Source organism: Oreochromis aureus, linkage group 16 (assembly GCF_013358895.1).
Source record: "Oreochromis aureus strain Israel breed Guangdong linkage group 16, ZZ_aureus, whole genome shotgun sequence".
Taxonomy (NCBI): Eukaryota; Metazoa; Chordata; class Actinopteri; order Cichliformes; family Cichlidae; genus Oreochromis; species Oreochromis aureus.
The window spans coordinates 25,956,241-25,983,386 of NC_052957.1; the positions used below are offsets into that span (position 1 = coordinate 25,956,241).

Sequence of the window (27,146 nt, forward strand, 5' to 3'; positions counted from 1 at the left end):
CTAAAGATGTTTAAGGGCTCAGCTGCTCCTTGAACATCAGTGTGGTTATCTGAATTTTTTGTTTGTTTGTTCATCATTTATATTTGTGTCAAAGATTTAGCACTAAGATCTTGATTTTTGTCATTTTAAATCAAATACACCTAATTAAAAGCAAAATATTTCTTAAAATCTGCTTTTAGTTAAACAAAACCTGAGATTGTAACTTCAAAACAAAATCAGCAAACTTAACTCACTTTTTGGTCTTGGATTCAGGAAATGGCATTGGATCAATACCGCCCAGTACTGCAAGCGTTGTGTAACAGACCACTTAACCCATTGTTAAAACTGAAAAACACTAATTTCCTCATTTTATTTCATTAGACTTCAAACAAAAAACAAACAAAAAAGATTTCAATAAGAACAAATAGTTAAATTCTTTAAAAATTACTGTCTACAAACATATTCCATTACATATTGAAAAACAATCGTTTTAACAAATTGCAGTAACACCAACTCTAGACACGCATCACTGGACAAAGCAGCTGAATGAATCAGAGGATAATATCTGGTGACCAGAGGCCAATCAGAAGTGTCCAGCATCCTCAGCGACACCCGCATTCATCCACCACCATGTCCTGGTAATGCTGAAGCACCACATTGTCATTGTTGTCGTAGTAGAGCATGGAGATCGAGGAGAGACGAATGGGGACGCAGCAGGGCTGTGGCGTGTTCTCTGGATCCAAGGAATGCACCAGGGTCTGCAGGATGGCGTGGTTGGTGCCGTTCAGGCTTTCGCTGAGCGGGAACGGACACTCCCCGTGGCAGTAGTTGGCCATGAAGCCCTGTGGGGCGATGACCCAGTCCTGCCAGCCGACATCTTTAAAACTGATGTAGAGGCGGCGAGCTTTACACACATTGCTTGGTGTCACGGGGATGTGGATGGCGCTTCTCCTCCGTCTGGACCGACACTGATTTGGGTTGAGGGACACAGCCACTAGTGAGGCCTGAACCAACGGGAAGGTGAAGGCTTGTTCGAGAGGGAGGGAGTTACCGGGGTAAAACGGAAAGAACTGTTCCGGGTCTGGTCCGAGAGGGAGCAACTCTAAAATCAAGCCGTAATTAGAGCCCGGTTTGCGCCAGCTCTCTGCCAGCGCTGTGAGATCCATGGTGACGGAGGTGGATTCGGGCTGCAGCTGGACCGACTGGGACAACAGCAGTCTGCGGTTCGCCTTAGGATTAGTTCCCTTCAAAGTCGATCGGATCACTTTATACAGAGAGGCACTGATGGCCTGGGACCCTTGCAGCAGCTGCACGGGACTGAGGGGCTTCCAGTGGAGCTTGATTTCCAGCTGAGCCAGAGACAGCATCTCCACAGGCTGCAGGATGGACATGTTGAAGAAAAGATGCTTCTCCAGGCAAGCCTGACAGCTGCTGCTCCATCCAGACACCATCCTGCCTGCAAAACATCCGCCAAGACAGCATGATTAACAAGGAGCTTGCAGTTTTTCCAGGAGTGAAGAGAAGAGTATAAGTCAGAGCAAAGAATGTGCATTTTGTTTATGCAACAGAGCTCAGTCTTCGCATCAATAAATTACAGCTTCTGTCTCTTACCAGCATGAAACACTCGTAATTATTTCACCTTTTGTATCTGAATCAGCTTTAATGAATAAATATGTGCCTAGCTTTACAGAGAGAAGGAATATAGATATGAATTTGTTTGGCTATTTAAAGGCCAGATATGCTTTTTTAAAGCTTAAATGGGGGGGGGGGGGAACTATAATGTTAGACTAAGTTCTAACATTATAAAAATCTGCCATTTTTCCCCCTCAAGATGCCAGAAATTTCTCAAAGCTACTGGCAAATCTGGAAGGAATGTTAGTAAATTATATCAGAGCTAATCAATATTTCCATCTTAGTGTTTTTTCACAATTTTTCTTTCAAAATGTATATCTAAATAACGAGTTCGTGCCACCACTGAGTCTTTGGGGTAAACAACTATCCCTGACACTCACACAAACACTCAGACTGTTGTGATCTCAGCCATCAGCAGCACTGCATCCTCCTCTGACAGCGTACTGCACACTAACAGGCTGACAGCCATGGAGGATGCTCGATATTAAATCTCTTAATGGCTTTAAATCAAATAGACGTGATAGTTAACACAAAGGTTTCAGACATTTTTCATAGTGTCAGTGGGCTTCATACTAAACTTAAAGTATAGAAACAAAGTATCGATCAACCAATACCAGCGTTCATATCGATACTATCGATAGTTCTAGTGCTTCAGCTCCAGCGCTGCGTTTTGACTAACATCACGTCTCAGCTTCTCCAAGCTGCCTGTGTGACCACAGTGTGAACACTACAGTACATCTACCTTGGTCTTGGACGTATCTGACGATGTTGCCGCGGACTCCGTACTCGGACACCGTGCAGGGCTGGCTCTCCAGGGCCTGGAACTTCTCGGCCCTCCGGAACATCCTCCAGAGAGCGGACGGGACATGGCGCCGGGGCTGGAGGCTCCCTGCAGGCCTCGGCCTCTCGGAGAGCCCCAGGGACCTCAGGAGGAGTTGCTCCTGTCTGTTGGTGTCCTCCACGGGTGAAAGGGCACACGCTCCGAGAAAACACACCGCCAGCAGCAACACAGGAGTCATGCTCGGACTTTGGGTTGATTTTGGACTCGGCAGCTCCAGAGCCTCTTCACCTGTAACTTTTAGTTTAACCTCACAGAGATCCCGGCGCGCAGCTGCGTAATCATGTTAATGAGAAGCGGGCGAAGATAAGCCGGGGAGGAGGGCTGAGCTCAGGACAGGTCCCCTGAAATAACAGTGAGATTCCTGAATGAAGTCACCATAAAGGAAAAATCAGCTTTTATTATATCCTCCATCCTGTTTATAGGCTCAGACTCACCTTGTCCCTGAGTCAAATTCACCAGGTAATTTGACTTACAGGTGAGTGTTTTGTTAAACACCAATACATGTTGAAGGCAGAAGCTTCCAGAAACATGATCATCTCAAGCGCCTCAAGTCCCCTCTTCTGTCATTGTTGGTCTCTTTTAAAAGCCGAGTTTTAAAAATGGAAACGATTTGTATTTGTTGCTCATTGGTGCTTATTTCATTATTTTTAACGTATACATCTTGGATAAAAGTCCTGATGTGTATGTCTTGTTTTATATGATCTGTGAACCTCACTGTAAAACGCAGGTCAATATAAGCTCAACAATGAATTCTGGGCCCCCGGGGGACTCTCTTGGAGGATGACCCGGCCACCCGGTGAGAGGTCTTTTACTGCGCCAGTGCGGTGATGTCAAACAGCGGCTTTATCTCAGTGAAAACACTGGTAACACCGGGATGTGTCTGCCAGATAAGAAGGCACAGCAGTAACATGCCAGTTTATTCAACAGCGTTTAAGCTGAAGCACGGTGTGCTCAAAGGGTGAGACTATCGCGCCATCTAGCGCCCGTTGAGGGTATGAACTTCTCATGATCTCTCATGATAATGCGACTTTGACTTCTCGAACTGCTTCATATAAAGAATTCTTACAGACCTGAAGTGATAAAATTGTTCATCAGAAGAAAACATTATATTCCATTTTTCATTGTAAATATATTATGTTCCCTCTGTGAACCCTCAGAGCGGTTCTTCTTAGTATTTTGCTATGAAAATAGGAAACAGATGCAGTGATTTATTGAAATGTACACATACATGAATGGAAATACAGAAATGGAGTTTGTGCATTATAAGGAGCTTGAACATCAATATTTGGTATGATCACCTTTATTCTTAGACTTCCTGAGGTCTCATAGGCCAGTTTTTTAAAACATTTCTTTAAGCATCTTCAGGAATAGTTCTCCAGGCTTCTTCATGGACATTCAAAGCTTTACTTTGGATCTTGGCTGCCTTTTCTCACATTCTGTGTCAAGATGATTCCACACTGCTTCGGTAATGTTGCAGCTCAGGGATCAGTGACATGCTGAAAACTGAAGCCATTGCCAGTCAGATGGTATTGCATGGTGGATCCAAACCCAATGCTACTTTGTATTTCTGCATTTGTAATTTCATATATTTTGACAAGATTTCAACACCACTGGTGGAAATGCAGCCCTAAACCATGACTCAGCCTCCACCATGTTTTACAGATGGCTGCAGACACTCACAGTTGCACCTCTCTCCTGAACTCCTCTGTACCTATTGTCACAGATTTTCACCCCAGCTTTTTCTCCTTGTTTCCTTTGTTGGATTGTTTCCTAATTCCTAAGGATGCAGTTTTCAGGTCCTATTAATCTGCTGTAGATAGTTTTTTAGGTCTGCCACTCTTTTTGTCCTCCACTTGTCCATGTCCTCATTGACATCAGCTTGTAATAAAAGCAGAAAATCACTTTGGTATTCAAGTGATCAGTGTATTCTCTGTAAACCTTTGGCTCACAATCAGTACTTTTAATATATTTACATTATTAATTAAAAATTTGGCCATGTTTAAAGCATCCAGCTCAGTGTTTGCAGGCCAGTGTTGCCCTTAAATAAATGGTTCTCAAACTGCAGAGCAGGACTCAAAGCAGAGGCACGGCTGGTGGGGCATGGATCATCTTCTTACAGCATCTCCTTTTAGAGGTTACACAGCTGATCACCTGTCACTTTAACCCCAGCAACCTCTTCTGTCGCAGAAACCATCTGCATGTTCTCATTTACCCTCGACATCGGGGTCCCCAACCTTTTTTGCACCTTGGACTGGTTTATTTCCAACAACAAAATAAAACCAGTACCAAAGAAGATTTATTCATAACACAAGGGAAAAGACCCAGGGAAACAGAGTTAATGCTAAAAACCGATAAAAACCCTGAAAACCATAAATTTCACACCGTAGCCTCAACTCTTGCGTACCGTTACCGGTGTGTGGCCCGGGCGTTGGGGACTGCTGGTCTACATCATCCCCCCCCCAGGTAAATCTACTATCCACCTCGCCTCTAATTTTGTCACCAACCTGCTCAATCAGAGCCGTCCCCTCTGATATACTTAATCTTGCCCATTTTGGTCACAAATGCCGAAAATCTGAACATCTTCAACTCAGCCACCTCCGTCTTCAATTGCTCCACCGTCCCCCTCCACCCTGCCTGGACTCTCTTCATTGTCCATTGCTTCCGATAGCTGACCTCGAGTATTTAAACTCATCCACTTTCACTGGCTCTGCTCCTTACAGCTTCACTGTTACACCTCCCTCCATTCCATTCTTACTTTTACTTTACTAAAACTCATTTTGCATCTTTTTGTATTTTCAATAAATTCTTAGTAAGAAACCAAAAACAAACTTTCTTTCTCCTTCCACCAAAATCACTTGATTAATAAAAACAGTCAGCATGGAACATTTGGGAAAAGCATATTTTTGATTAATACATTGTGAATCGTTTATTCTTACACTGAGGTCAGCAAGTGAGGATTCCCTGTTCATATGAGGTCATAAGAAACCCTGTTGTGTTTTTCATGCTGCACAAATATCAACACAAGTCAATCAGTTGCCTCATCAATCTTTCAACCCGTTTTCTTGCTAACATATTATAGAAAACAGACATCCAGGAAGATCCCAATGATTTTTTTTTAATATAGTTGGCAATCAAAGATGATTTTCATTTGAATCATTATTTACACATAAGTATGTACAGTGGTCAAAGAGGAGCAGGAGGCTGTAGTCTCGCTGTGCGCATGTGCACCACAGAGGAGGACAAGGGTGGAGGAGGGCGGGGGTAGAAGTAGCTAGAGTTCATCCTTTCAAACAAATGTATGAATAAATCTAACAGCGGCTTATTTCATTCATCCATTCAACATCACCGGTATGTGTGCATAGCTCGGACATGGATTTGGCACGCACACACACACGCGCACACACACAATAAATATACACACCCAGTATATAAACAATGCACTGACAGACAGTGTGCACTGGCTGATCCTCGTGTAAAAGTCTCATCTGATCACGTCCATGGACACAGAGCTACAGCGGAACAGAAATGCAACACACACGCACGCACATACACACAAACCACTACAATCGGAGCCTTTCGTGTCATTGCCGGGTTTATATTTGAGAGTTTCATTCTTATGTTTTCGTTTGAGTCAGAAAACATAAGGCTTTGTCTTTGTTAAAAATAAACAGAAGTTCTTTAGCACATCTATGTGCATTTTTGGAGACGTGAACATTTTAAAGACCTTTATACCCTGCGAGTATAAATACTAAAGCCTGTACTTAGAATCCTGTGCAGCACATTTAATCTATACTATGGAAAGAAGAGCAACATGTTTAGACATTTGAACGGGTAAACCTGGGTTATTTTAGATTAGACCTTTGCATCAGCACAGATGGTGCATTGGTCATTTTCAGTAATAGATCTACACTTTCATTTTTGGTGCCTCATATGTGCTGGACTGACTTTAATCATGCTGAAATCATGTAGTAAACTTGGGAGATTATGATCATTTTTCACCTCAGTACTAGGACGAAGGAGTCTGTTGGGATTATAAGCTACGTCTCCAAAGACACATCAGAGTTCAATGACTCAAAAACAAGCAAAAATCTCAAATATAAAAAAAATGATGACTACTGAAGAGGCACACAACAGCTGGACACACTCAGTCATTACAGTACTTGAGTAGATGGTCAAGGCATACACACATCTAGGGCTTTGGTGCATCACGGGACAATCAGGAGTGTTTTTTTCCTTCTTCAGTTCGAAATAGTACGACAGGCACCGATCTCACTGATCAGTCCATATATATATTTATTTATTTATTTATTTATATATATATTTATACCTATAAATCCATCCAATGAGCTATGTACAAAGTATGGCAAAAAAAATCTTTATTTAAATTTAATCAGCAGATGTCATTGGCTCTTCACTGTCTAGTCCGTAATGTCTGCAGTGGGTTTCATGCTTAGGAGTGAGTCCATACCGACAACCTGCAGCCGTCTCAGAAATGGACTCATGGACCCGAGTCGTCCCAGATTAAAAAAAAAAAATCTCAGTAGAGTCCATCCAGGCCCCAGGTTCAGTCCTACATGACGATTGTTGGTGGCGTTGTCACTAGGGTCATGTGGCATTGACCTCCATGATGTGGTCGTCAGTAGCTGGCAGGACCAGGACCTGGCGTGCGTGGCTGTGGTTGAACACCTGTCCAGGGCTGAAAGGGTCGAGTCGCGGCATGGCCACGCCTTTCTGCTGCTGGTCGCCGCTGCCCACAGAGTGGACGCTGCCCCGGCTGCGGATGCTCGCCGTGTCTCCCTGATCATCCAGCGTCTTGTCCAGCAGGGATAGGCTGTCGTTCTCCACGCAGCTGTCTGAAAGCGCCAAGGAAGAAACAAATTACTGATTGTCCAAATGACAAAAAAGAAGAAGAAGAAAAGCATTTTGTAAGTTTAGACATTTGTCAGCAACTGATCACTTCAGCCATCTCTCCATCCCTTCATTGTGGAATAAACATCTACAAAGGCTTGAAGGTTTAGCAGGTCTCACCGGGGTCTGGCTGAATGGCCACTGCTGCAGTGTGAGGCAGGTACTTCAGCACTTTGATCTTGGGGAAGGGCAGGTGTCCAGCAAACAGAGGCATCACCTCGATCTGGACTTTGTGGGTGGCGTTGGCCGTCATTGGCATGAGCACCATCCCTGAACTCTTCCCACACACCGCCCAGTTACTGCTGCTGTCAGCCACTGTGGACATGCACGCAAACACAACTATTGAAATGGTTTCATATTATCAAAATCAAACAGTTTATTAAAGACTATTTGTTGCCTTAAATTATTTTGCCTTCGTTGTGTCTGGCCATATGCAAAAAGGAGTCTGAAGAATAGTTTGAAGAGATGGTTTTGCTTCAAGTGCCTGGCTCTTATACATATGCACATCTGAACAAAAACAAGTCGATCTATAAAGTGATAAATCCACCGCTTCAGCTAATATCTGGGTATTTGTGAAAAGTGATATTAACTCTTACGGTGCGTTCACACCGGACGCGAAAGAGGCGAGCGAAAACGCCCAAACGCCCCTAATGTCACGCGTGCACATTTGCACCTCAACGCGTGTCCAGGGAAAATCCACCGCACCTCAAAATTGCATGTTTCCACGCGCGTGAACCGGAAATGTGGGAGGAAGTTGTGCCAGATGTGTTGTGCTGCAGATGTCCTCTGAATAAACACATTAACTTGTTAGCGGAAAGGTATTTGGACATCAGTGGGAAAATATCAGGACAGTAGGTGGGCTTGCTAGCTTTTGCACGGTTTCATTGGGTCAGTCTGGAAATTAAAAGCAGAATGAATGAACTTACCAGGTTGCCCAATCTCCTCACTAATGTGCCTCAAGCTAGGTCCGTTTTATTCCTGTCTCGGTAGAAGTAGCAACTAGCATCATTTAGCTCTGGATGATTAGCCACGGCACAGATGAGCTTTTCCTCCATACGGAGTGACTGGATCTGCCCTTTGACCTAGTTACAGCCACGTCACCAGGCTCCTGATTGGTTGTCGGGGCGCGATTTGACACCGGAGTTTGTATTTTCCAACTCAGTGTGTGCACAAAATGCAACACACAACCTGACGCGCGTGGTTTTCTTTCGCGAGTCACACGCGCCCCACGCGGTACACTGACGCGCGTTTCACGGGTTTTGGCGTTTTCCCGACGCAAATCTGCCTCCGCATTTTCGCCGGACGCGCAATCGCGTGTCATCGTGCTCTTTCCATTGACTTTACATGTGAACCTGACGCTCTGGCCGCCTCTTTCGCGTTCGGTGTGTGCGCACCGTTACAGAACTACAGTTTTTGGCAACCAGCTGGTTTTAGGCACCAGCATTTCTACGTTGAGTGTTGTGTGCCATTTTTATATCGGTTCTTCAGCCAAATATTCCTCTCAAATAACTGACCGGTCTACTAAAAATCTGATTTAATTAAAAGAAAAAAAAAGACAGAAAGGTGAGCTGATAGCATACCTTCATACATGAGCTTGGTGGTTTTGGGGCCATCGGTCTCAGTCTTGCTGTCCTCTGCAATCTCTCCCTCTGCTGGATCAGTCAGTCGTGTTATACACACCTCAAGTCCACAGAGGACGCCAGAGCGGCAGTGCTGCTCACCAGCAGGAGGGAAGATTTCTGCTTTCACGCTGTACAATGTCTGATGACATGAATTAGAGGTTATCGATGGGTGGGAGAGTCACTGATAATAACTAACTTAACTGCAACTAAACTCCTACAATGAGCTATCCATAAAAAGTAGCCACTTGCAAACAGAATTTGCTCAGATGTTTTATAAAAGTCTTGATATTTAACGTTCTGACAACACAATCACTGCTTCACTTACACATTTAGATGAAAAGGACCTAAATCTGGAGTTTAAGTGGACTTACAGTGACTCTCTCAAGCTGGAACTGGTAGTGGAAAGGTTTGTAGGCAGAAATGTCTTGGCTGAGCGGAGAAAAGTTGGCAGAGAAAACACACTGGAGACAGGAGGGCAGGTCATCCTTCCACCTCACCTCCCACAAGCAGAACACACTGTGCTTACAGCACAGAAGCTAGACACACAAAATACACACCAGACATCAGTGCGAGTCCATGGATGATGTAGCTCTGATGTTTCAAATCGACATCTAAGATGGAAAATGTATTATGACATTGTCTATCCTGATATAAAGGAATCTGAAAACACTCTGGGGCTCTGCCCACAATGACAAGAGGTTTCCAGACAAATTAACACCAAAATGCAAAATCAAGACTAAAATAAGCAAAACAGTGCTATAGCCTATAAAGCCATCTTTAACCCAAAATATTGCAGAAGGCATTCACCATATTTTAAAACTGGTGTCATTATTTAAAATAAAAGATGTTTCTGCTCACCTGTTGTGTTTTAGTGTTAAGAGACTGGAGCTCCAGCGATGCGTGCTGCTTCTCTGTCAGCTTTACTTCTGCCAGCGTAAAATTAACATCTGACACATTCTGCACACACACCTGGATGTATTTCCTGTGGGATCACGTCCAACAGGTCACAGGTCAGGCAGGTTTGGAAAGGTAAGTGGTAAAGAATGTCATGTTAATAAGTTAAATCTAAACTTTCATCTTTCCCAACAATAAAAACTAATTAAAAAAGAGGAAGAGACTTGCCTGTTACCAGCAGAAAGCAAAGAGTGTTTGGTCTTGAAAGGGATGTAGAAGGTAAGGGCAAGCAGTGTGGAGTAGATTGACCACGGACAGTCGATAGACATCTGTGTACACACACAAGTTTAAGTTTCTCAAGCTATCAGCTATCTGGCAAATATTTATTTGGTTGAAGACTAACAATCGTATTCTTTACAATTTATGTCAGCTAACTTTTTGAAATAGTCAAGTGTTTATCTTATGAAAGAAATAAAAAACAAAACTACAATATCCCTGGGCCCAAAGTGAGGTCATCAAATATCAAGTATAAAACCTTCCCCACACAAAAACATCAATTCTTCTATAATGTGAAAGCATTAAAGTAGCAAACCCTCACAATAACTTAAAACATTCTGTGATTCTACGTTTAAAAATATTACATTAATAAACAATTATTAGAATATTAGTGATTAATCATCTTATGAACAACTGATCGATTGATCACTAGAAAATGTAATCCACACTATACACCGGTACCACCCACAGCTAGACTACCAGTGATATGTAGCATGCTTCATCACTCACATCTCCCCCACAAAAAGTTACATGTCTTGTGTCTCACCCTCTGGTCGATGGCGGTCATCGGTGTGTCGGGATGACTGTAGCTCCGTGGTCGATGGCGGACCTCCCCATTAGTCAGCCTCTCATTGGCGGGCCGGTCAGCCCCGGACGGGATAATGCACAAAACCTCCAGCTGGAACTCCAGAGTGTGGTAGGGAGGGGCCGGAGGCAGGCTGATGCTCGTCACCTTTTCAGACGACTGAATGGACAAAGTGCTTTCACCCACCAACTCTGAACACAAGAGGGGGACAGAAAAGATGGCCGCATGAAGTTTAGAGCTCTGTATCTATGAGTTTGTTTATGGGCACAACTCAGTTCTGAACCAATACATGAACACCTGTGCAAACCCCACCCACCCACCCACACAGCAGCACAGTGGAGATCCATATAGTTCAGACAACATTACTCAAATAACAGGTGAGATAATCTAAGCAGTTTGGCATGGAAAGAATGACAGCAGTAAAGTGGACTGTCAGGAAAGATCACTACTCCAAATGACTATCTTAAAAAAATCATTTCTTATATTCAATGTAGTTACTGACCAGAAGTAGGGCTACTGATTCGGGCGGTGCAGCTGGTGGAGGGCAGGATGGGCATTGTTTCTGTGTTGCTGAGCTGCAGTGCATCTCCTTTCTTCACAGTGTAGTGACCCGTCAGCAGAGTAAACTTCACCTTCTGAGGCAGACCAGCTAACAGTGGCTCTGAAAACACAAACACAACTACAGTGACGCACACATGCTGCACTGGCTTATGGGTAAGTGGAATATTTATAGTCTGATTAGGTCAAACGAGCTGGTAAAACTCATTTAACTTTTTTAAGCTATTAATCTGTTAAAATTAAAAGTTAAAATATTTTTATGAACTAATCATTTATTAGAATTTATCAACCTCAAACACTGCAACTCTTTATGCTTATATGGTCATAACTACAGAAAACTATTAGAGAATTCAAGCTAATAAAGCTGCAAATAAACTCCAAGTGTAACCAATACAACAGCCCCAGATATGAAGAATCTGATTTTAATCAAATAAAAATATTCAGACCTGAGAGAGGCTCCACGGTGAGCTGGGGCTCCTGAGAATATACTTCATATTGGGCCGATGGGTAGATATGAGGCAGGATAAACTGCACCTCACCGACTGTGGCACACAGCTGACGAAGTGTGTAAGTACCTGGCTGTCCACTCTACAATGTAAACCAGAGGAGCAAATGAGAATGTGAGGGGCGGAAAAAAAATAAAGGTACATTTTATGACCAAAGGAAGGTCGCATCTTACTGGTGCATTGAACGTGATGCTGTTGTTCCCAGGCTCTAATGTTACATCCTGCACCTTCAGCATTTGGGCTCCTTCCTTAATTCCAACAGTAGGGGGGCTGATACAGTTAGGCGTGTCTGGGGGTGAGTTGCTGTCATGACGACGCATGAGCAGGTGAGTGTTTTTACATATCACTCCTGTAGAGTTGAGAGAATTGTCCGAAGGACTCCTGTCCTGAACCTCATCCAGCTCTAATGAAGGCCCAGCGCCTGAGGAGGACGGAGGACCCGCTGATGAGTTACTCTGACTAAAAACTACTGTCCCTGGGTGCGTTTGTCTCTGAGCTCCCTTTGACCTCCCATGAGTCCCTCCATGATCCACCTCAAAGTGAATGCTGGCGACTAGTTGCTGGATGCGCACCGACACGGGCATCAAACACCGCAGAGTGAGCTCCACCTGCAGGACAGCTCCAGAGTGCACCGAGGCTGTTGCTGGATGGAACTTTAACTGTGTGAGCTGTGCAAACACACCCATGCTGAGGGTAACTTTGTGAGCTGAGAGCAAGAAGTAGAAGAAAAAAAAAAAAACATGTTAATGATGAGCACATTTTTGTAAATTATAAATGCAAAGTGGATTCCAACTGAATGGGAGTTAAACAGAAGCACTTACGCTGGTCTCCAGACTTGCCAGTAAAGCTCAGAATTTCTTGACAAAAGTGTTTCCTCTCCTCTGTTGTCAGATTTACATCACCAGCCAACAAAGCACTGGTTTGTAAGTAGCTGTGGTGGGTTGTAAAGGAAACCAAATAATTCATTTCACTACTTCAAAAACTACATTTGGAAGAACAAAACAGGAACCCCTACTTAAGCTTCAAGGCCAAACCGAACCAGACAAGGTTTCACATCATCAGCGGCTCAGCCTATTTTAACCCTGACTGATGACAATACTAGACTAACTTATAGAAGGTAATGTAAATATTTTGATGCCATAACAACTGACTTTATATTATAAAGAAACTAAGGGACATATTTTTTAATTACTTACTTTGACCATTCCAACCATTTTCATGAATAATAAAGTAGGAAAGTAATAAATGCGCTTCAGTGTTTAGTACTGTGAAGTAATGTTAAATCTTGGCATCACTGTGGTGTTTTAATATTTGTCCATTAATTAGTCTCATGGCTCTGAAGGATACTCTTCAGTTTTGCTCAGCAGCTTCTGACACTCAGCAACCTGTCTCCTGGTGTGAGTCACAGGGAGGCTCCACCCCTCTGACACGTATGACTTCAGAGCTTCCTGCAAGAAGGTTTCCGCCCGCTCAGGATCTCCCTTCCTCCTGTGTTACATAAAAAGACACATATAAACAAATCATCTTGTTCCTCTTCATTATAGAAAATGATAGAGATCATCATCATTATTATTATTGTCATTATCATCATAGATTTTTATATATTTGTGAAGAAATTCTTTTCCTTTTTTCCTTTTCTACACTGATAAAGATTAAGTTATTTTGCAGGTTATAATACTTGAAAGTGCATGCAAATACTGCCCACTCATTTATTCTCTATTGGCTGGCATGACATCAAATATGAGCCAGTAGCAGATGGACTGCCTATTTCCTGCATCATAAATATTTGGTTTTTGACTATTAAGTTAGACCTCATATAGTTATGCTCAATATAATGAATGTAACTTAATTCCTCTCAAATAGGTTTCCATTTATTTCAGAAAACTGCATTTATCTTCAGTCCTGTCTGTGTATTTATAGGCTCTAATTGGGAAACAGTTCTACAGTAGAAGCCTAATCAACCTGAAAAACTCAAATAGACCTGCCTATACCCTAATTAAACCAACAGCTTAACTCTTCCTTACATGTAGAACTCAGCCAGGCTTTTTCCCACCAGTCTGGCAGACCGAAGCCGGCCGATGGCCTGGTACATTTCCATAGCAGCATGAGAAAGTTCCTGATGCAAGAAGGAGCCAACAAGGTGGTAGAAGAAGAGAAAGAAGAGGAGAAAGATCATCAAATGAGCTGTTGCTGCTCAAGCTTTCAGGACATTACATCATTAAAAAAAGATTTAAAAAAAAAAACAGTTGAAAGAATGTGTCTTAACTTCCTTCTTAGTAAACCAATGAAATAAAATATCAAACTGTGGCAATATGTGTGGGGCTTACAAGATAGTGCCTTTCAAAAGCTTCGACAGACGACAAAGCTTCTTTCAGCTTTTTGTATGGGCTCTGCAAACTGTTGACTGTGGAGGAAGACAAAGGAGATTTTAAAAACACATGCGGTTATTTATTCCCTTTCAAATAAGAGAGGCAGTGAAGAGTAAAGTCTAACCCTGAGGGTGCAGGCACACCATGGTGACTTAAGAGAGCTGCCATAGATCAAAGAGGCACTGCGCCTGTGTGTGCTGCACTGCAGAGACTACAACTAATAGCCATGTTTTTTCAGGAACAGCCTGTACTTTCAATCTAAAAAAGTGACAAACTGAAATAAATAAATAAATAAATTAGGTGGTCATTACTGCCCAGCAAAGGTAGAATGAGAAAACTTACCAGTCTCAGGCCTCTCGTCCCCGAGCCCAGCCAGCAGATCTACAGTCCTGTTCAGGTCCTCAGAATTGGGCCCCTTTTTTGACACTAAGCCACAGAGTTCCCCCAGAGACTTCAGCTGCAGAACGCAGGGAGAACACTCAATGAAAAAAAAGGTCATTTTATGTTCATAGTACCTACTTCTTGCTGTTTAAATTGTTACATGTCAGTATGTCAGTATCAGTGTCAATGTTTGTGGAGCTTTTCAACTTAAGAGCCCTAACAGATCTCTTGAAAGCTTAAAGGTGCTAATGGGTTTCTTAAGCTATTAAAGCCAAAGCTAAAAACATTAATGTGTTTATTTTGTGTGTGGTACCTTGTCTGTAGCATACGCCCAGAGACCAACAGTATGGGAGCAGTTTGCAGCTAACTGGGCTGGATCACAGCAGCCCTCGATCCTGTGCAGAACCTCCAAGCAGCTGAGAAACACCCAACAGTCCAGGGCTCCCTCAAGGACCTGCACCTGAGTAACATAAGAAAGCATTTTAAGATTAGTAATGAAGTACATTTTGTAGAAAGAGAGGATGAAAATCCACTCATACCATTAGAAATGGTACGATCTGTGTTTATTACCTCCAGCAGGCGGAGCTCCTGTACACAGTTGTGGAGCAGCTCCAGCGCTCTCTGCGTGACCTCCCAAGGTCTCTGAAGGAAGATTAGTAAAGTGCACTGGCGAGAGAACAGATAGCTTCTCAGGTCTAAGAGGCTGGCCTCTCCACGCTGGATCCCGTCCCTCTTCTCCATGTCAATGGGTCGCCGAAGCAACAAGCCGCTCCAGTTACGCACTGGGGCGCAGAAGGAGCCGAGCCAGTTAGCAGTATCTGTGAAAGAAGCGGATTAGCATAACCAAAAACAAAACTAGCGCGTACCTTTGAAAATGGAAACAAAAATGCAAACAGTGTTTCTTTTAATTAACAGAGACGAACTGAAACAAAGCATAAAAATGAGGTGATTACGTACCTCCCGCTCCAAAGTTAAGGACATACTGGGTAAAAAGAGCATCCAGTTCATCATACTGGACCAAGGCGTCCTCAAACTGCTGCAGCATTTCAAAAACAAAGGCCAGCTCCTCCTGCACAGACACACACATAAGACAAAACTGGGAATCAACACTTGGCTCCTGTAACCTTCGAGGACAGAGTTTGAGGACAGGATAACACAGGCCTACACTCCGGCGCTTCTTTCCACGTACCTGGACCATGAAGTATTCACAGAAGCTCCAGCCCGGCTGGGTGCGCTTCTCTCGTAGTGTGCGCATTTCATCTTCGAAGCGGCCCAGGTTCTTGGTGAAGGACATGAGGAGGAGAGTTCGCAGCTTTAGCAGCAAGGAATTCCAGGATTCCTGAGATCGAGATGAGTCCTTCAGAGGATCAGACAGAACTACACACCTGGATGAAAAGACAAGTCTTTACTTTCATAAGGAAGATTCAATCCACAAGGCAGCTTAGATTTAGCAAACACTGATTACAGAAACTGCTTTGAGACGAAATGTGAAAGAAAGCAATGAATTACTTTTATTTCACATTTTAAATAAAATTGAAAATGTTTTTTTAAATTAAGTACATAAAATAAATAAAATATAAAGGAGTCTGTGGGTTTCTAATTGTGAAATTCAACCTAATATTTCAGTTAAAGTTGGCATTTGCAAATGTTAAAATTTAACTCAGACTCTTCATGTCATCCGTTTGGAAGTGGAAATCAGTAAACTGCAGCATCTAGAGAGAACCTATACGACAGACTTTCAGAGAATGTCTCTAAATTCATTTACATCTGTTTTGTACATTGTAAGTATAGAAATAATTTATAGTACACTTTCTCTCCGTAGACCGCGTCACGCTCTGCATTCATCACTACCCACCACTAGAGATTAATTCACAAACACTGTGTTTGTGTGTTTTGGGATAAAAAGAAAGGCTCTCATGACGTTTTTCAGAAACATAACATCAAACAATCGTTACAAAAATCAAATAATCATTTCAGACTTACACATCGCATTTCAAATTACTCTGTAGAATAATTACCTTTGACAGTTACTCCAAAAAAAAAGAAGAAACTTGGGACTAATAAAGCATCGTAAAGGGAGTCAGTGTGTTACACATCGTCACATCTTTCTAATTTCATCCAAATGAGTTAGTTTAAACGGGAGGAGCCTGCTAACCTGTCACTCTGCTTGTTGCAGAAGTCACTGCGGATCTTGTCCACAATGGATGAGCGAGGCAGGATGTTTGTCTTGTTCTTCTTCTTGGTATCATTGGTCTCCACCACAATGATGACCCAGTCTGATGAGCCGTGGGTCCTCAGGCTGTTCTGCCAGCGCATCATGTCCTCCTTCACGGAGCTCTTATACATTTCTGTATCCTACAATAAAGTACATCATTTTGCTTAGTCGGGCATTTTATGAAGACTTAGTACTGGGGAATACTGGAGATACTTTTGCGTTTGGCCTGCCAAAATATCACGGAAAACTGGTGCTTGTTTAAAAACCAGTAGTCACCACCCAGACATTGATGTGATTTAGTTCAAGTTATGTCATTTTTACCATGCAATTAATTACCTTTTTGCATAGTGGTATATATGCACGTACGCCTGTTCAACTGCTCGTTAATGGAAATAATTACTCAGCCAATCACATGGCAGAAACTCAATACATTTAGACACGGTCAAGACAACCTGCTGAAGCATCACAATAGGAAGAAAGGTGACTTCAGGGATGTTGAATGAGGCATGGTAGTGAACCTAGTGAAAGTGGGCTCGCTGGTTGATGCAGAATAGGGCAGAATAGAATAGCCACAGAGTGACTCAAATAACCACTTATTAAAATCATGGTACGGAAAGCAGTTTGCTCAGAGAGACTAGAAAATAGAAGACTGGAAAAATGCTGCCTGGTCTGCTGAGTCTCGATTGTTGCTAAGATTCAGATACTAGTTGGTGGCAACAACACAAAAACACAGATCCGTCCTGCTTTGTATCAACAGTTTAGGCTGGTAATGGTATAACGGTGCGGGGGATGTTTTCTGAAACACTTTGGGCCCCTAATCATTGTGTAAATGCCACAGGCTGCCTGAGTATTGTTGCCAACCATCTCTATCCCTATGTAAGCACACTGTACAGTCTTCTGATGCTTCCAACAGGATAGCACACCATGTCACAAAACTTAAACTGGTTTTGGAACTTTACAATTTGTTCACTGGCCTCCACAGTCACCAGATCCCAATCCAACAGACCACCTTTGGGATGTGGATGGAACGGGAGATTAACATCATGGCAACCAACAAATCTGCAAATCTGCTATCATGTTAATATTCCAGAGTATTAGCAAGGTGTACCTGGTAAATATACAACATGCACACAATTGCAAATATCTCATTTCTTTGCACATGTTTTTGGCTTGAGTATCATCACAGTGCACTGTATACCTGTGGTTTATTCCATCCTAGATGTTGGCCAATTTTTTGCACTTTTTTTTACATCATTGCCAACACCATACCACCACAGCACAGCAGTACAAACCTATTAATTTTATTACAGCTGTATTTGACATAATCAGGGTCTAATTTAACTCATCAGATTGTAACTAAAGAGCAAATGAAGAAAAACATGCTTCCTCTTTAAGAGCATTTTGTACCCGGTGAGAATATTTCAACATCAAAACATATCAGGAAACTGAAACTACAAAAAGAATGCTGGCCAGCGAGTTTATATTGACAATAACTAAGCCTCCGTATCTGTGGGATACTGATGTGGATGTTGTGACTGGGATTTGCCGAGTGGCTTGCTCTAAATGAATCCTGCTCGAGGGTGGTGTTTGTTTTAAATTGGCTGGAAATGAGAAGAGGTGGGCTATAATATGATTAGTCAGTTATTATATAACAGTCACCCGCCAGAAAGAAAAAAAAAAAACTGTAGCCCTGGTATTACACAATGTTTTGGAAGTTAACTTTTAGTCAGTCAGGATGTATTTGTCCTAAAGTGACACTGTAACGCAATCACAAGTTGACAGAAAATAACTCCATCTAGCCTTTATGATGTTTCATTCATTTATAAATAAAAAAGGTTTAGTTTCTTTTAACATGTAGCTATGGGAATCCCAGAGATACACTTTTCAATTATAGTGGCAGATTACTTCTGCCTGACAGTCCTGTGACTGAAGAGGCTGACCTCACTAGACAAGAATGGCACTGCCTCCAACAGTCGGCTAATTGGTTGGCAGTTTTGTCATCCCAGAAGCTGAGTGTGAACAATTTTATTTAAGCCGCAAAGTAAAGCCTGCCTTTTACATTACTCGCTTACAAAATGCAGATGTGTAATGTGCAGGAGGACATGCAGTAGTTAACCAGCATCCTCATTACCTCCATATTCAGCTTTGTTTCACTTGTTAGAACTTAGTTCTTCTTTCAAGCAAAAAACAAACAAACAAACAAACAAAAAAAAAAACACTTTTGAAAGTGTACTGCTTCTGTGTTTGGTTTCTGTACTAATAGTGACAAAGGACTGCAAGGAAACTGCAAAAGAAGTGCCTTGGGGTTTAAAATGCCTTTGTTTCTTTAGTTTTAAACAAATTAAGCAATTCCATTCATGTAGCGTGTGTGTGTGCTTGGACAGCAGCAAGTTGAATATCACATACATTATTCAACTTTTCATTAAGAGCTGAGCACCTTTGCAAGCATGACGCTTTGAGGAAAACCACTACAGTTCTGGGACATGAAATTAATAAATGCTCTCAAATCAAAAGGCCTTGCTCTTGAATAAAGATGGGACTAAACTCACACACACTTTGCAAAGCTGTTTGTCACGGAGACATTGGTTTGCTTGCTTTTACAAATAAGAAAGCATTCAAGTTTTACAAAGGCAGTGTTTAACGCAGGTATACTACACCCACAGTCCTTAGGAAATGTCATGAGTCATGAGCTGATGACTGCACTTCCTTAAACTAACCAACTGCTCAGTCAGCACCAGCAGCAGGTTCCTGCTTCTCTTGTTTTTCTCCCATCTGCTTTTGCTTTGCCGTTTATGTCAAGTTCAGTTTAGCCTGTTGGCTGCGGATGAGCGAAAGCCATCCGTGTAATAACAGATAATTGCTGAGAAAGGCTCTGCAAACGAGATACACTTGATGATGGGTTTTTTAAAGCTTCGTGTTTATATGGAAAACAACATACATGTGCCTGTCAGCCTGATGGATGTCACATTTCCATATCTTGCACACAGCCACCTTTTAAAGGCCCGCCTTTGAAAGTGTACCCACCGCATTGGTTTCTTCACAAACTGCTGCTAACATGATTGCATAGCCACTTCTATTTTAACTTGCAGTTAAGACCCAGAGCTGCAGTATTCACCTGAACGACAGCTGTGCAATACCGCCACATCAGCACTGACATATGAAGCAAAGACATAAGACCAAGTGTCATGTCGGTATAACTTCTGTACTGACACATAATTGTATGCTCACGTCTTCAACACAACTCAAGTGCAGTAGCACAGTGCGCTAGGTTACAAAAATAGTGATGTGCGTGACCGGCAGAAGCAACACAAAAGCGGCAGCTCATGCCAGCGGATGCAACGTCAGTTTCGTTGCAGAGCATCATGCGAAAGGGGGTGAACAGTGAGCATAAAAGTGGCATTATCCAAAAGTATAAACACAACCCTCATCCAGGCGGTCACATCCATCTTTAAACTCACATGGATTAAACAAACTGTGCTTTATTACAACTCGACTACTCTCACTTCCTGTACAAAATGTACCAACACCTTTCCAAATTTCGCTTGGACAGCAGCAACCCACAACATAAGTCTTTATCTCTCTGTCAGACAGCTACTTGATAAAGGCGAGTTGTTACGGAGCTTTGAATCAAAACCTAAGGACCCCCAAAGACAGGCTAGAGAATACATGCTCAACCTGATCTGACAAGCAGAGCGTAATAGGATTGTGTATCTGTGTGTGCTTTGTACTCACACAGCAGTCAGTCCAGTAGATGTGGAGGAAGGGGAAGGTGAGAAGAGCTTTGTTGCCCTCCTTTGGGAGCAACTCCTCTTTAAACTGGACAAAATTAGCTTCAAGGTGGATCATTTTTGGTGCACGGCCATAAGTCCTGCACAAAAACAAAAGCAGAGCATCAGTACACAAACACAAGTTTACAATGAATACAATTTATAGCACAAAATGTCATCTTTCTATCCAATGGATTCTTTTGCCATAAACCCAACCTAATAAACTCTAAAATATCCATGAAGACAGAGCATCATATCTTTAACTGTATCACCAGTAGAATCTGTCTTTTTGATGTAATATGTACCTCATACTGTCCTTTCAAATATATCAGGAGGAAACAGAAGCAATATCTTAGAAATGGTATTACTACATGCAAGTTTCCATTTCGTCCTCAGAATTGTCGATGTGTCCGTATGTTTTCTGTTGGATGAAGATAAATGCCGCTTTGTTAACTTCTTGTTATTAGAAAATGGGAAAATTAGATCAAGGATGTAAAAAGCCCCCCCATCTTCACTCAATGTGGTTACCGTCACCACAAACAGATGGATAAACTGATTCTGGCCGAAGTCATAACGATAACAAAACCCTGAAGTGTTATATCCACGCAGTGCAGATAACAGCTCAGAAAAGACCATCAGAAGCTCTGCTTGCTATGCCAGCTCATAATATTTTTAATACACAACAATATTCACACTTTGCTTTCAAATGAAACATCATGTCTCAGAGAGAATTGCATTATCACAGTTTGGTATTCCAGTCATTAAGGCAACTCTGGCGATTAATAATAAACCATCCAATATTACTAAGTACACCTCTGAGAGCAGGTTAATGATGTCTAACCTCATCGTGTCTTTCTGTTGCTACACTTCATGCTCAGCCAAATCAACCAGTTTTTGTCTCTACTGCAGTTCAGCTGCACCTGTAAATGTCATGTATGCTTTATGATGAACGGACCTCCTACTTCCTCTTTTAATTCTTTACCGAGTACACCTTTGCTTCCTCTAGAATGTCTCTCGGTGTGCTCTGCTCCTGAGGTTTTTCTGTGTGATCAATAAATGTAATACAAATGTATTGTGTTGACTGTAATGTGCTGCTGGTTAAACATGACCTGTGAAATTTGAAAGGAAACACGAAGAAAAAAAACTCACCTCCTCCACTCCATTGGCTCTCTGGGAAGCTGTTGAGCCAATGAGGCATAAAGAGAAGTAAACAAGCCCTGATCTCCAGCACCTGGGGCAAAAACAGGAAGACAAGGTGGGTTAAAAATTAGGTCATAGCAAAAAAAAAAAAGAATGCAATAGTTCAAGGGGTGGTAATGGAATATTGTTGTTAAAAAAAATTCTCATGTCTTCTTGACAATAACCGATTTCCCCGATCAGCATAAAGGGATGTTACACCTCAGTTAAAACAGAGCGAGCAGAGGCCTTATCCAGGTAACTTCAGGGTTAACCTTTCATTTTCTATTCTACAAAGGTGATTCACTTCTTATTAGGGTAAATGGCCACGGTAACCTGTGATGTGACATAACCTGCTCTGGAGCAGGTTGGGTTCCAGATGAGAGATCAACAAGTATGAAATCAACCAACCAACTCTCCAGAAAATGGCGTCACTATTGCTGGATGATCCCTGGGCGGGAACAGTACGAGGGTGTAATATCTTTATGTTTCCCTGATGAGTATCAATAATCAATAATATAGATTTTTAGATGCTTTATTCCCTGATTTTTGTTTTCTGTTGGCAGCAAACAATTTTACAATAATCAGTGTACTACAAGCATTAATATCTGATCCTAAAACAGGACACCTACACTGTACTTGCCGCTCGTATCAAATGTGCTTGTATAAAGTCTGAATTCTGTTTCTGTGTTTAACCTTTACTCTCAAACCCGTAAACAGCACTGACTCTGCATCGGAGAATAAAAACTAAAACTGTCAGGAGCAGGATATGGCTCAAGTTTCAGTTTGAAATCGGGCAAAAGCGCCACGTTTTCACTGATTGTTTGATTTAAAGCATGTTTTAAGTGCATTATAGATTCTCTGCTGGGGAAATACATTTCATAGGTGCAGTTTATTAGCTGTACCTTACTAAAACCACTGAATGAAGTACATGCAGCGTGTTGCATTATCACAGGAATGTCTGTGTATTAATTTTGTGATTTAAAAACGTATCAAATGTTGTTCAGCTTGATTTTACTCTGCTGTAAATGCAGTTACTAGAACACGGAACACAGACCAAGAACACTTTCACTTTGATCTCTGACAAACTGAAGTGATTTCCACGTCTCCTTTATCAGCCTGTAAGCTTTAATGTTTAAACTGATCCAGTTTAAAGTTTCAGCGCTCTAATATGCAGCCACCAACAGCAGCGCTGAGAGCGCACTTAGGGATAAACTTATTAACTGGAACTAAAATCTGTATTTCATCTTTTCTTACCTTTTTTACAACAGTCTTGCATTTTAGTGTTAAATTTTCTATGTTCTGAACAATTTGATAAAATTTCTGTTGTAGGTGTCATAGGGATCATTTTGGGTGGAAGAAAAGTCACATGATTCATCAAACACAGGGGTCCCCAATCCCAGGCCTCGAGGGTCGGTGTCCTGCAGGTTTTAGATCTCACCCTGGGTCAACACACCTGAATCACATGATTAGTTCATTACCAGGCCTCTGGAGAACTACAAGACATGTTGAGGAGGTCATTTAAATCAGCTGTGATGGATCAAGGACACATCTAAAACCTGCAGGGACACCGGCCCTCGTGGACTGGGATTGGGGACTCCTGATCAAACACCACCTTCTAGATCACGTGTCGAACTCCAGGCCTCGAGAGCCGGTGTCCTGCAGGTTTTAGATGTGTCTTTGATCCAACACAGCTGATTTAAATGACCTCCTCAACATGTCTTGTAGTTCTCCAGAGGCCTGGTAATGAACTAATCATGTGATTCAGGTGTGTTGACCCAGGGTGATATCTAAAACCTGCAGGACACCGGCCCTCGAGGCCTGGAGGTCGACACCCCTGATTCTCAAATGCTGCCAACACCACTTTGATGTGAACACACAACACTGGGTTAACTTAGCCAATTGATAACCAACTTCATATGACCATTTATCCTGATTGCCAGTGTCAGACAAGTGAAGCCAGATAAGGGGAAATATCAGAAATGAAAATATCAGAAATGGAGTAAACAATCACTGCACAATGTGACAAATGGTTTTTAACTTCAAACACCTTCAGAATCTGCAATAAAACCTCACCAGATGCAAACACAGTCAAGCTGTGATGACACTTTAATTTAGGGAAAATGTTGTGGAAGTTTTCGTCGGGCTGGTCTGGCAGCATCAACCTCCTGCAGTGCACTCTTCTTCTATAGCTGCTGCTTCCTGTTTAACAGCACTCTGGGTCTAAATGATGTCAAGGTTTTCAGAATAAAGCCTCCTCTGCTTCCACAACATCATTCTTGGGATTTCTGCTTCTTTTTTTATGTTTAAAACTGTCTAGGAGGCAAATGAACACAGCTCACAGCTAGACTATCAAACTACATAATATTAGGAGCGCGAACAGATTTTTTTAAACCCCTACTTCTCTCTTTTCTGCTCACTGCACAGCAAACGCCTGCTTCCAAAAAGCAATAGAAATACCCTTGTATTGTAACTGATTGCTATGTCCTAGCACAAGTGCTACTGTTGTGACAGAGATTTCTAGCCATCTACAGCTTATCATTAAAAAAAAGTAAAAGAAAAAAAAATTCATTACAAAGCACATTCACTTTTATTCTAAAGACAGAGCTACTCAAGCTAAGATATTTACACAACCAAAGTTTAACACTGTCAATCCTTGCTTTCATCACGGTGTCATCTGTAAATACAGTGTGGACTAGCCTTCACAGTCGCAGTCATTTTAACCCACACATGGCTCAACATCCGTAAAAGATTCAACTGACAGAAAGCAGAAAAAACTACAGATCAATCATTGGTAGTAAAGAAATATACCTAAAGCCAGGGATTTGAGTTACACAGTCTATTTTTCTATGCAGTGCCAGTTGCTATAATAGAGCACATTATCAGCAATGCAAAAATAAAAGTGCAAAAACATGCATGCATCAGCACCTGTTATCACAGTGCATTGCCCTACACAGAGCCAGAATCAGCCATTGCTATTGGAAAAACAAACATCTGATCTTTTTCGCTACATGACTTGTTGTTCACACCCCACCTGCGATTTAAAAAAACCAAAAAAAAAAAAAAAACAGAATCCCTCTAAGTCCTGCTGACACTGCTTTGATACAGAGCAGGGTAGAAAACTACAAAAAGAGTTCTGACTGTGATAAAATGGTTCAGACATGCAGCTTTTACTTTAAGGCTCCTCTTTTCAGTCTTCTCTTCCATATGCCTCCTACACTCCGTGAATCCACTTTTACCAGCGCTGACTGGTAGAGTCACCACTCCTGTGGAACAATGGTGTCCAATTTTAGAAATTATCAAGCTGTCATTCAAGGTAGATGTGTGGGTTTTGATGAACAGTGACTAAAGCACTTGTTTAAAGCTACACTGCAAATAGGCCACAGCCAGTGAACCAGTGTGAAACCATGTTTTCTTTGAATACACTTGAAAAGTAAAAGGAAACCACATGGTTTCCCCTTTAGGAAACAAAATGTAACCAAATATCCCACAAAGTCAGCACTTAAACCTCAACGTCAGGTCAATTTGACTCTTTTGTGGCAGTCCTCGATGTCGCCAGCAGTTGTCCAGCAGACTAGAGATGGGGATAATAGTTACCGTTTTTTCTGCGGGCTGTGAACAGCAGGACCAGTCTAACCACCACTGGCAGCAGGTGGGGAACTGGTTCAAAAACCGTCATATTTAACTGTTGAAGTTTAGCATTTTATCGCCCACATTGGGATACTGCAGTTGTTTGTGTTAGCTCAACAGTTCTTGATCTTCCCAGTGCCTTAACATGACAGTGCAATGCAAACAATAATGAACTTTGGATGTTCACAAAAGCTGCTATTGAAGCTGCAAAGCAAACACCGGTCTGATGATCCTTGCATTGAGTTAGCTGCTCTCACACACTTGGCACATTGCTGCTCATCTACTACATAGACATACTCTGATGTATCCCTGCTCATCCCTAAATGTTACTGAGTGAATCAATGTTTCATCATATGTTAATTCTGCTATCATCAAGAACACAACCACACACTATTTGAGTGGCATAAGCTCTGTGTAAATCAATGATCACACGGCGAGAGTAAAACAGAGTGTAACCCGAGGTCTCCACTTATGCACAATTACAATCACACACACGTGACACACAAACTGCGTTTTCAGTATCCAACTTCAGACAGTAAGTAATTTACACAGAAACCCTGAAAATAAATCCTGCAACAGTAAGGTGTCATTTTCATTTCATATTACATTTACTGTTAAGAACATTACAATCTCAAAGGCCTTAACTTCATATTTAATATCTGTAAAAGGACCTATTACTACAGAATGCAACCATCTGGTGTAGGACACACGATAACCCCTATGGAACGACAAGGGATCCCTATATCCACACGCTGGGATCTACCTGCGATTTCGTTTTTGAACCCCAATGTCTGAACGTCAAAGTGTGCCACCAATGATTTTCATTCATATTCCCATTTCCTAGAGCCTCTATCTACTCCTATACTGGGCCACGACACTAAAAATGGAGTGGCCTGCGAAATCAGATGAAGCTGGCACCCACCACAATTGTCGCTCCCTAAAATAATAACCCCACCAGTAAAGCTTTTACCACACTCCACGGGATTTATGAATGGCAAACTGAGCCCAGCTCTCACTCATCACTGTGGCAACTACTTTCCGAGCTCCCGACAGGGAAAGCTGTGGCTGTACAGCAAGGAACAATATGATACCCTACTAAAACTGCAGCACCTGTCCGTGACGTTCTATCGTTAGCTGGGCCTCTTAATCAGTGCAGCTAGCTAAGAGACATTCCGTCTTTCCTGAGAACATTTAACACGAACACGGCGCAGTATGCAAGTCTAAAAATATTACAGCCTAACAGTTTGGAAATAAGCCATCCCCAATTGCTATACACATAAGCAGCGACTACCAATTGGTTATTGTAAGGGTGACAGCTAGCTTAGCCAAAACAAGCTAATGAATGCAGCTAGCAAGGCTAGCTGTCAAGACCATAAAAAATAAAAGAGTGAACGTCTCCGTTTAACAAACACTCACATGTTACAATCGGCTTGTTTTCCATGGTATAGATGATTGGCTTTTCCTCTTGACCCGCCATATGTGTTAGCGATAGCACTCCATGAAAATGACATACAAACAGTGCTTTATTATTAGTAAGTGCTTATGTATGCAGTTGTGTTGAATCGATGGGGCCTGTATCCCCACTGCGCTTCCGGGAAGTACGTAAGCCGTGCGTAATTAAAGGGCCAGCAGGCGCTTTTCACATGGAGGGATATAAATGACAGGTTTGTCAGGAAGCCAGCATTTTTCTATGGTGTGCTGTGCAGCAATTTAAAGATGTGTGTGTCTTACAAAATTAACATTTTGTTGTTGTTGTTTTAAATCTAGAACAAACAGGTCTTGAGATAAAATTTGCCTGACGTCCGT

The 27,146-nt window shown here is 42.1% G+C and overlaps 2 protein-coding genes across 3 annotated transcripts; both read right to left on the reverse strand.

The window, feature by feature from the left end:
• Positions 1 to 318: 318 nt before the first annotated feature.
• On the reverse strand, positions 319 to 3,071 carry gdf3 (growth differentiation factor 3). 2 transcript variants are annotated; one of them, XM_039600571.1, is made up of 3 exons: positions 2,887 to 3,071; positions 2,354 to 2,793; positions 319 to 1,435 (listed from the first exon to the last, which is right to left on the reverse strand). In XM_039600571.1, the coding sequence occupies exons 2-3, from the start codon at positions 2,628 to 2,630 to the stop codon at positions 582 to 584; spliced, it is 1,131 nt and encodes a 376-aa protein (XP_039456505.1). In that variant the 5' UTR covers positions 2,631 to 2,793; positions 2,887 to 3,071; the 3' UTR covers positions 319 to 581. The 2 variants fall into 2 exon arrangements, with proteins under 2 accessions (XP_039456505.1, XP_031588815.2); XM_031732955.2 differs by lacking the exon at positions 2,887 to 3,071 and having other exon boundaries at positions 2,354 to 2,833.
• A 2,480-nt stretch (positions 3,072 to 5,551) lies between these two features.
• trappc10 (trafficking protein particle complex 10) lies at positions 5,552 to 26,927 on the reverse strand. The gene is made up of 23 exons (XM_031732941.2): positions 26,757 to 26,927; positions 21,684 to 21,765; positions 20,500 to 20,635; positions 16,708 to 16,907; positions 15,742 to 15,937; positions 15,510 to 15,621; positions 15,123 to 15,370; positions 14,866 to 15,012; positions 14,514 to 14,628; positions 14,130 to 14,206; positions 13,827 to 13,918; positions 13,150 to 13,290; positions 12,624 to 12,733; positions 11,976 to 12,508; positions 11,743 to 11,884; positions 11,241 to 11,399; positions 10,700 to 10,929; positions 10,105 to 10,205; positions 9,841 to 9,964; positions 9,354 to 9,518; positions 8,941 to 9,121; positions 7,481 to 7,675; positions 5,552 to 7,305 (listed from the first exon to the last, which is right to left on the reverse strand). Exons 1-23 carry the CDS (start codon positions 26,815 to 26,817, stop codon positions 7,058 to 7,060), a joined length of 3,795 nt encoding a protein of 1,264 aa, XP_031588801.2. The 5' UTR covers positions 26,818 to 26,927; the 3' UTR covers positions 5,552 to 7,057.
• Positions 26,928 to 27,146: the final 219 nt, after the last annotated feature.

Coding starts and splice junctions, on each gene's coding strand:
- gdf3 (XM_039600571.1), bottom strand. CDS start 2,630: ATGACTCCTGTGTTGCTGCTGGCGGTGTGTTTTCTCGGAGCGTGTGCC. Junction 1,436..2,353: donor CAGATACGTCCAAGACCAAG/GTAGATGTACTG, acceptor GATGTTTTGCAG/GCAGGATGGTGTCTGGATGG.
- trappc10 (XM_031732941.2), bottom strand. CDS start 26,817: ATGGCGGGTCAAGAGGAAAAGCCAATCATCTATACCATGGAAAACAAG. Junction 20,636..21,683: donor GAGCCAATGGAGTGGAGGAG/GTGAGTTTTTTT, acceptor GTTTTTGTGCAG/GACTTATGGCCGTGCACCAA. Junction 16,908..20,499: donor TCTACTGGACTGACTGCTGT/GTGAGTACAAAG, acceptor ACTTTATTGTAG/GATACAGAAATGTATAAGAG.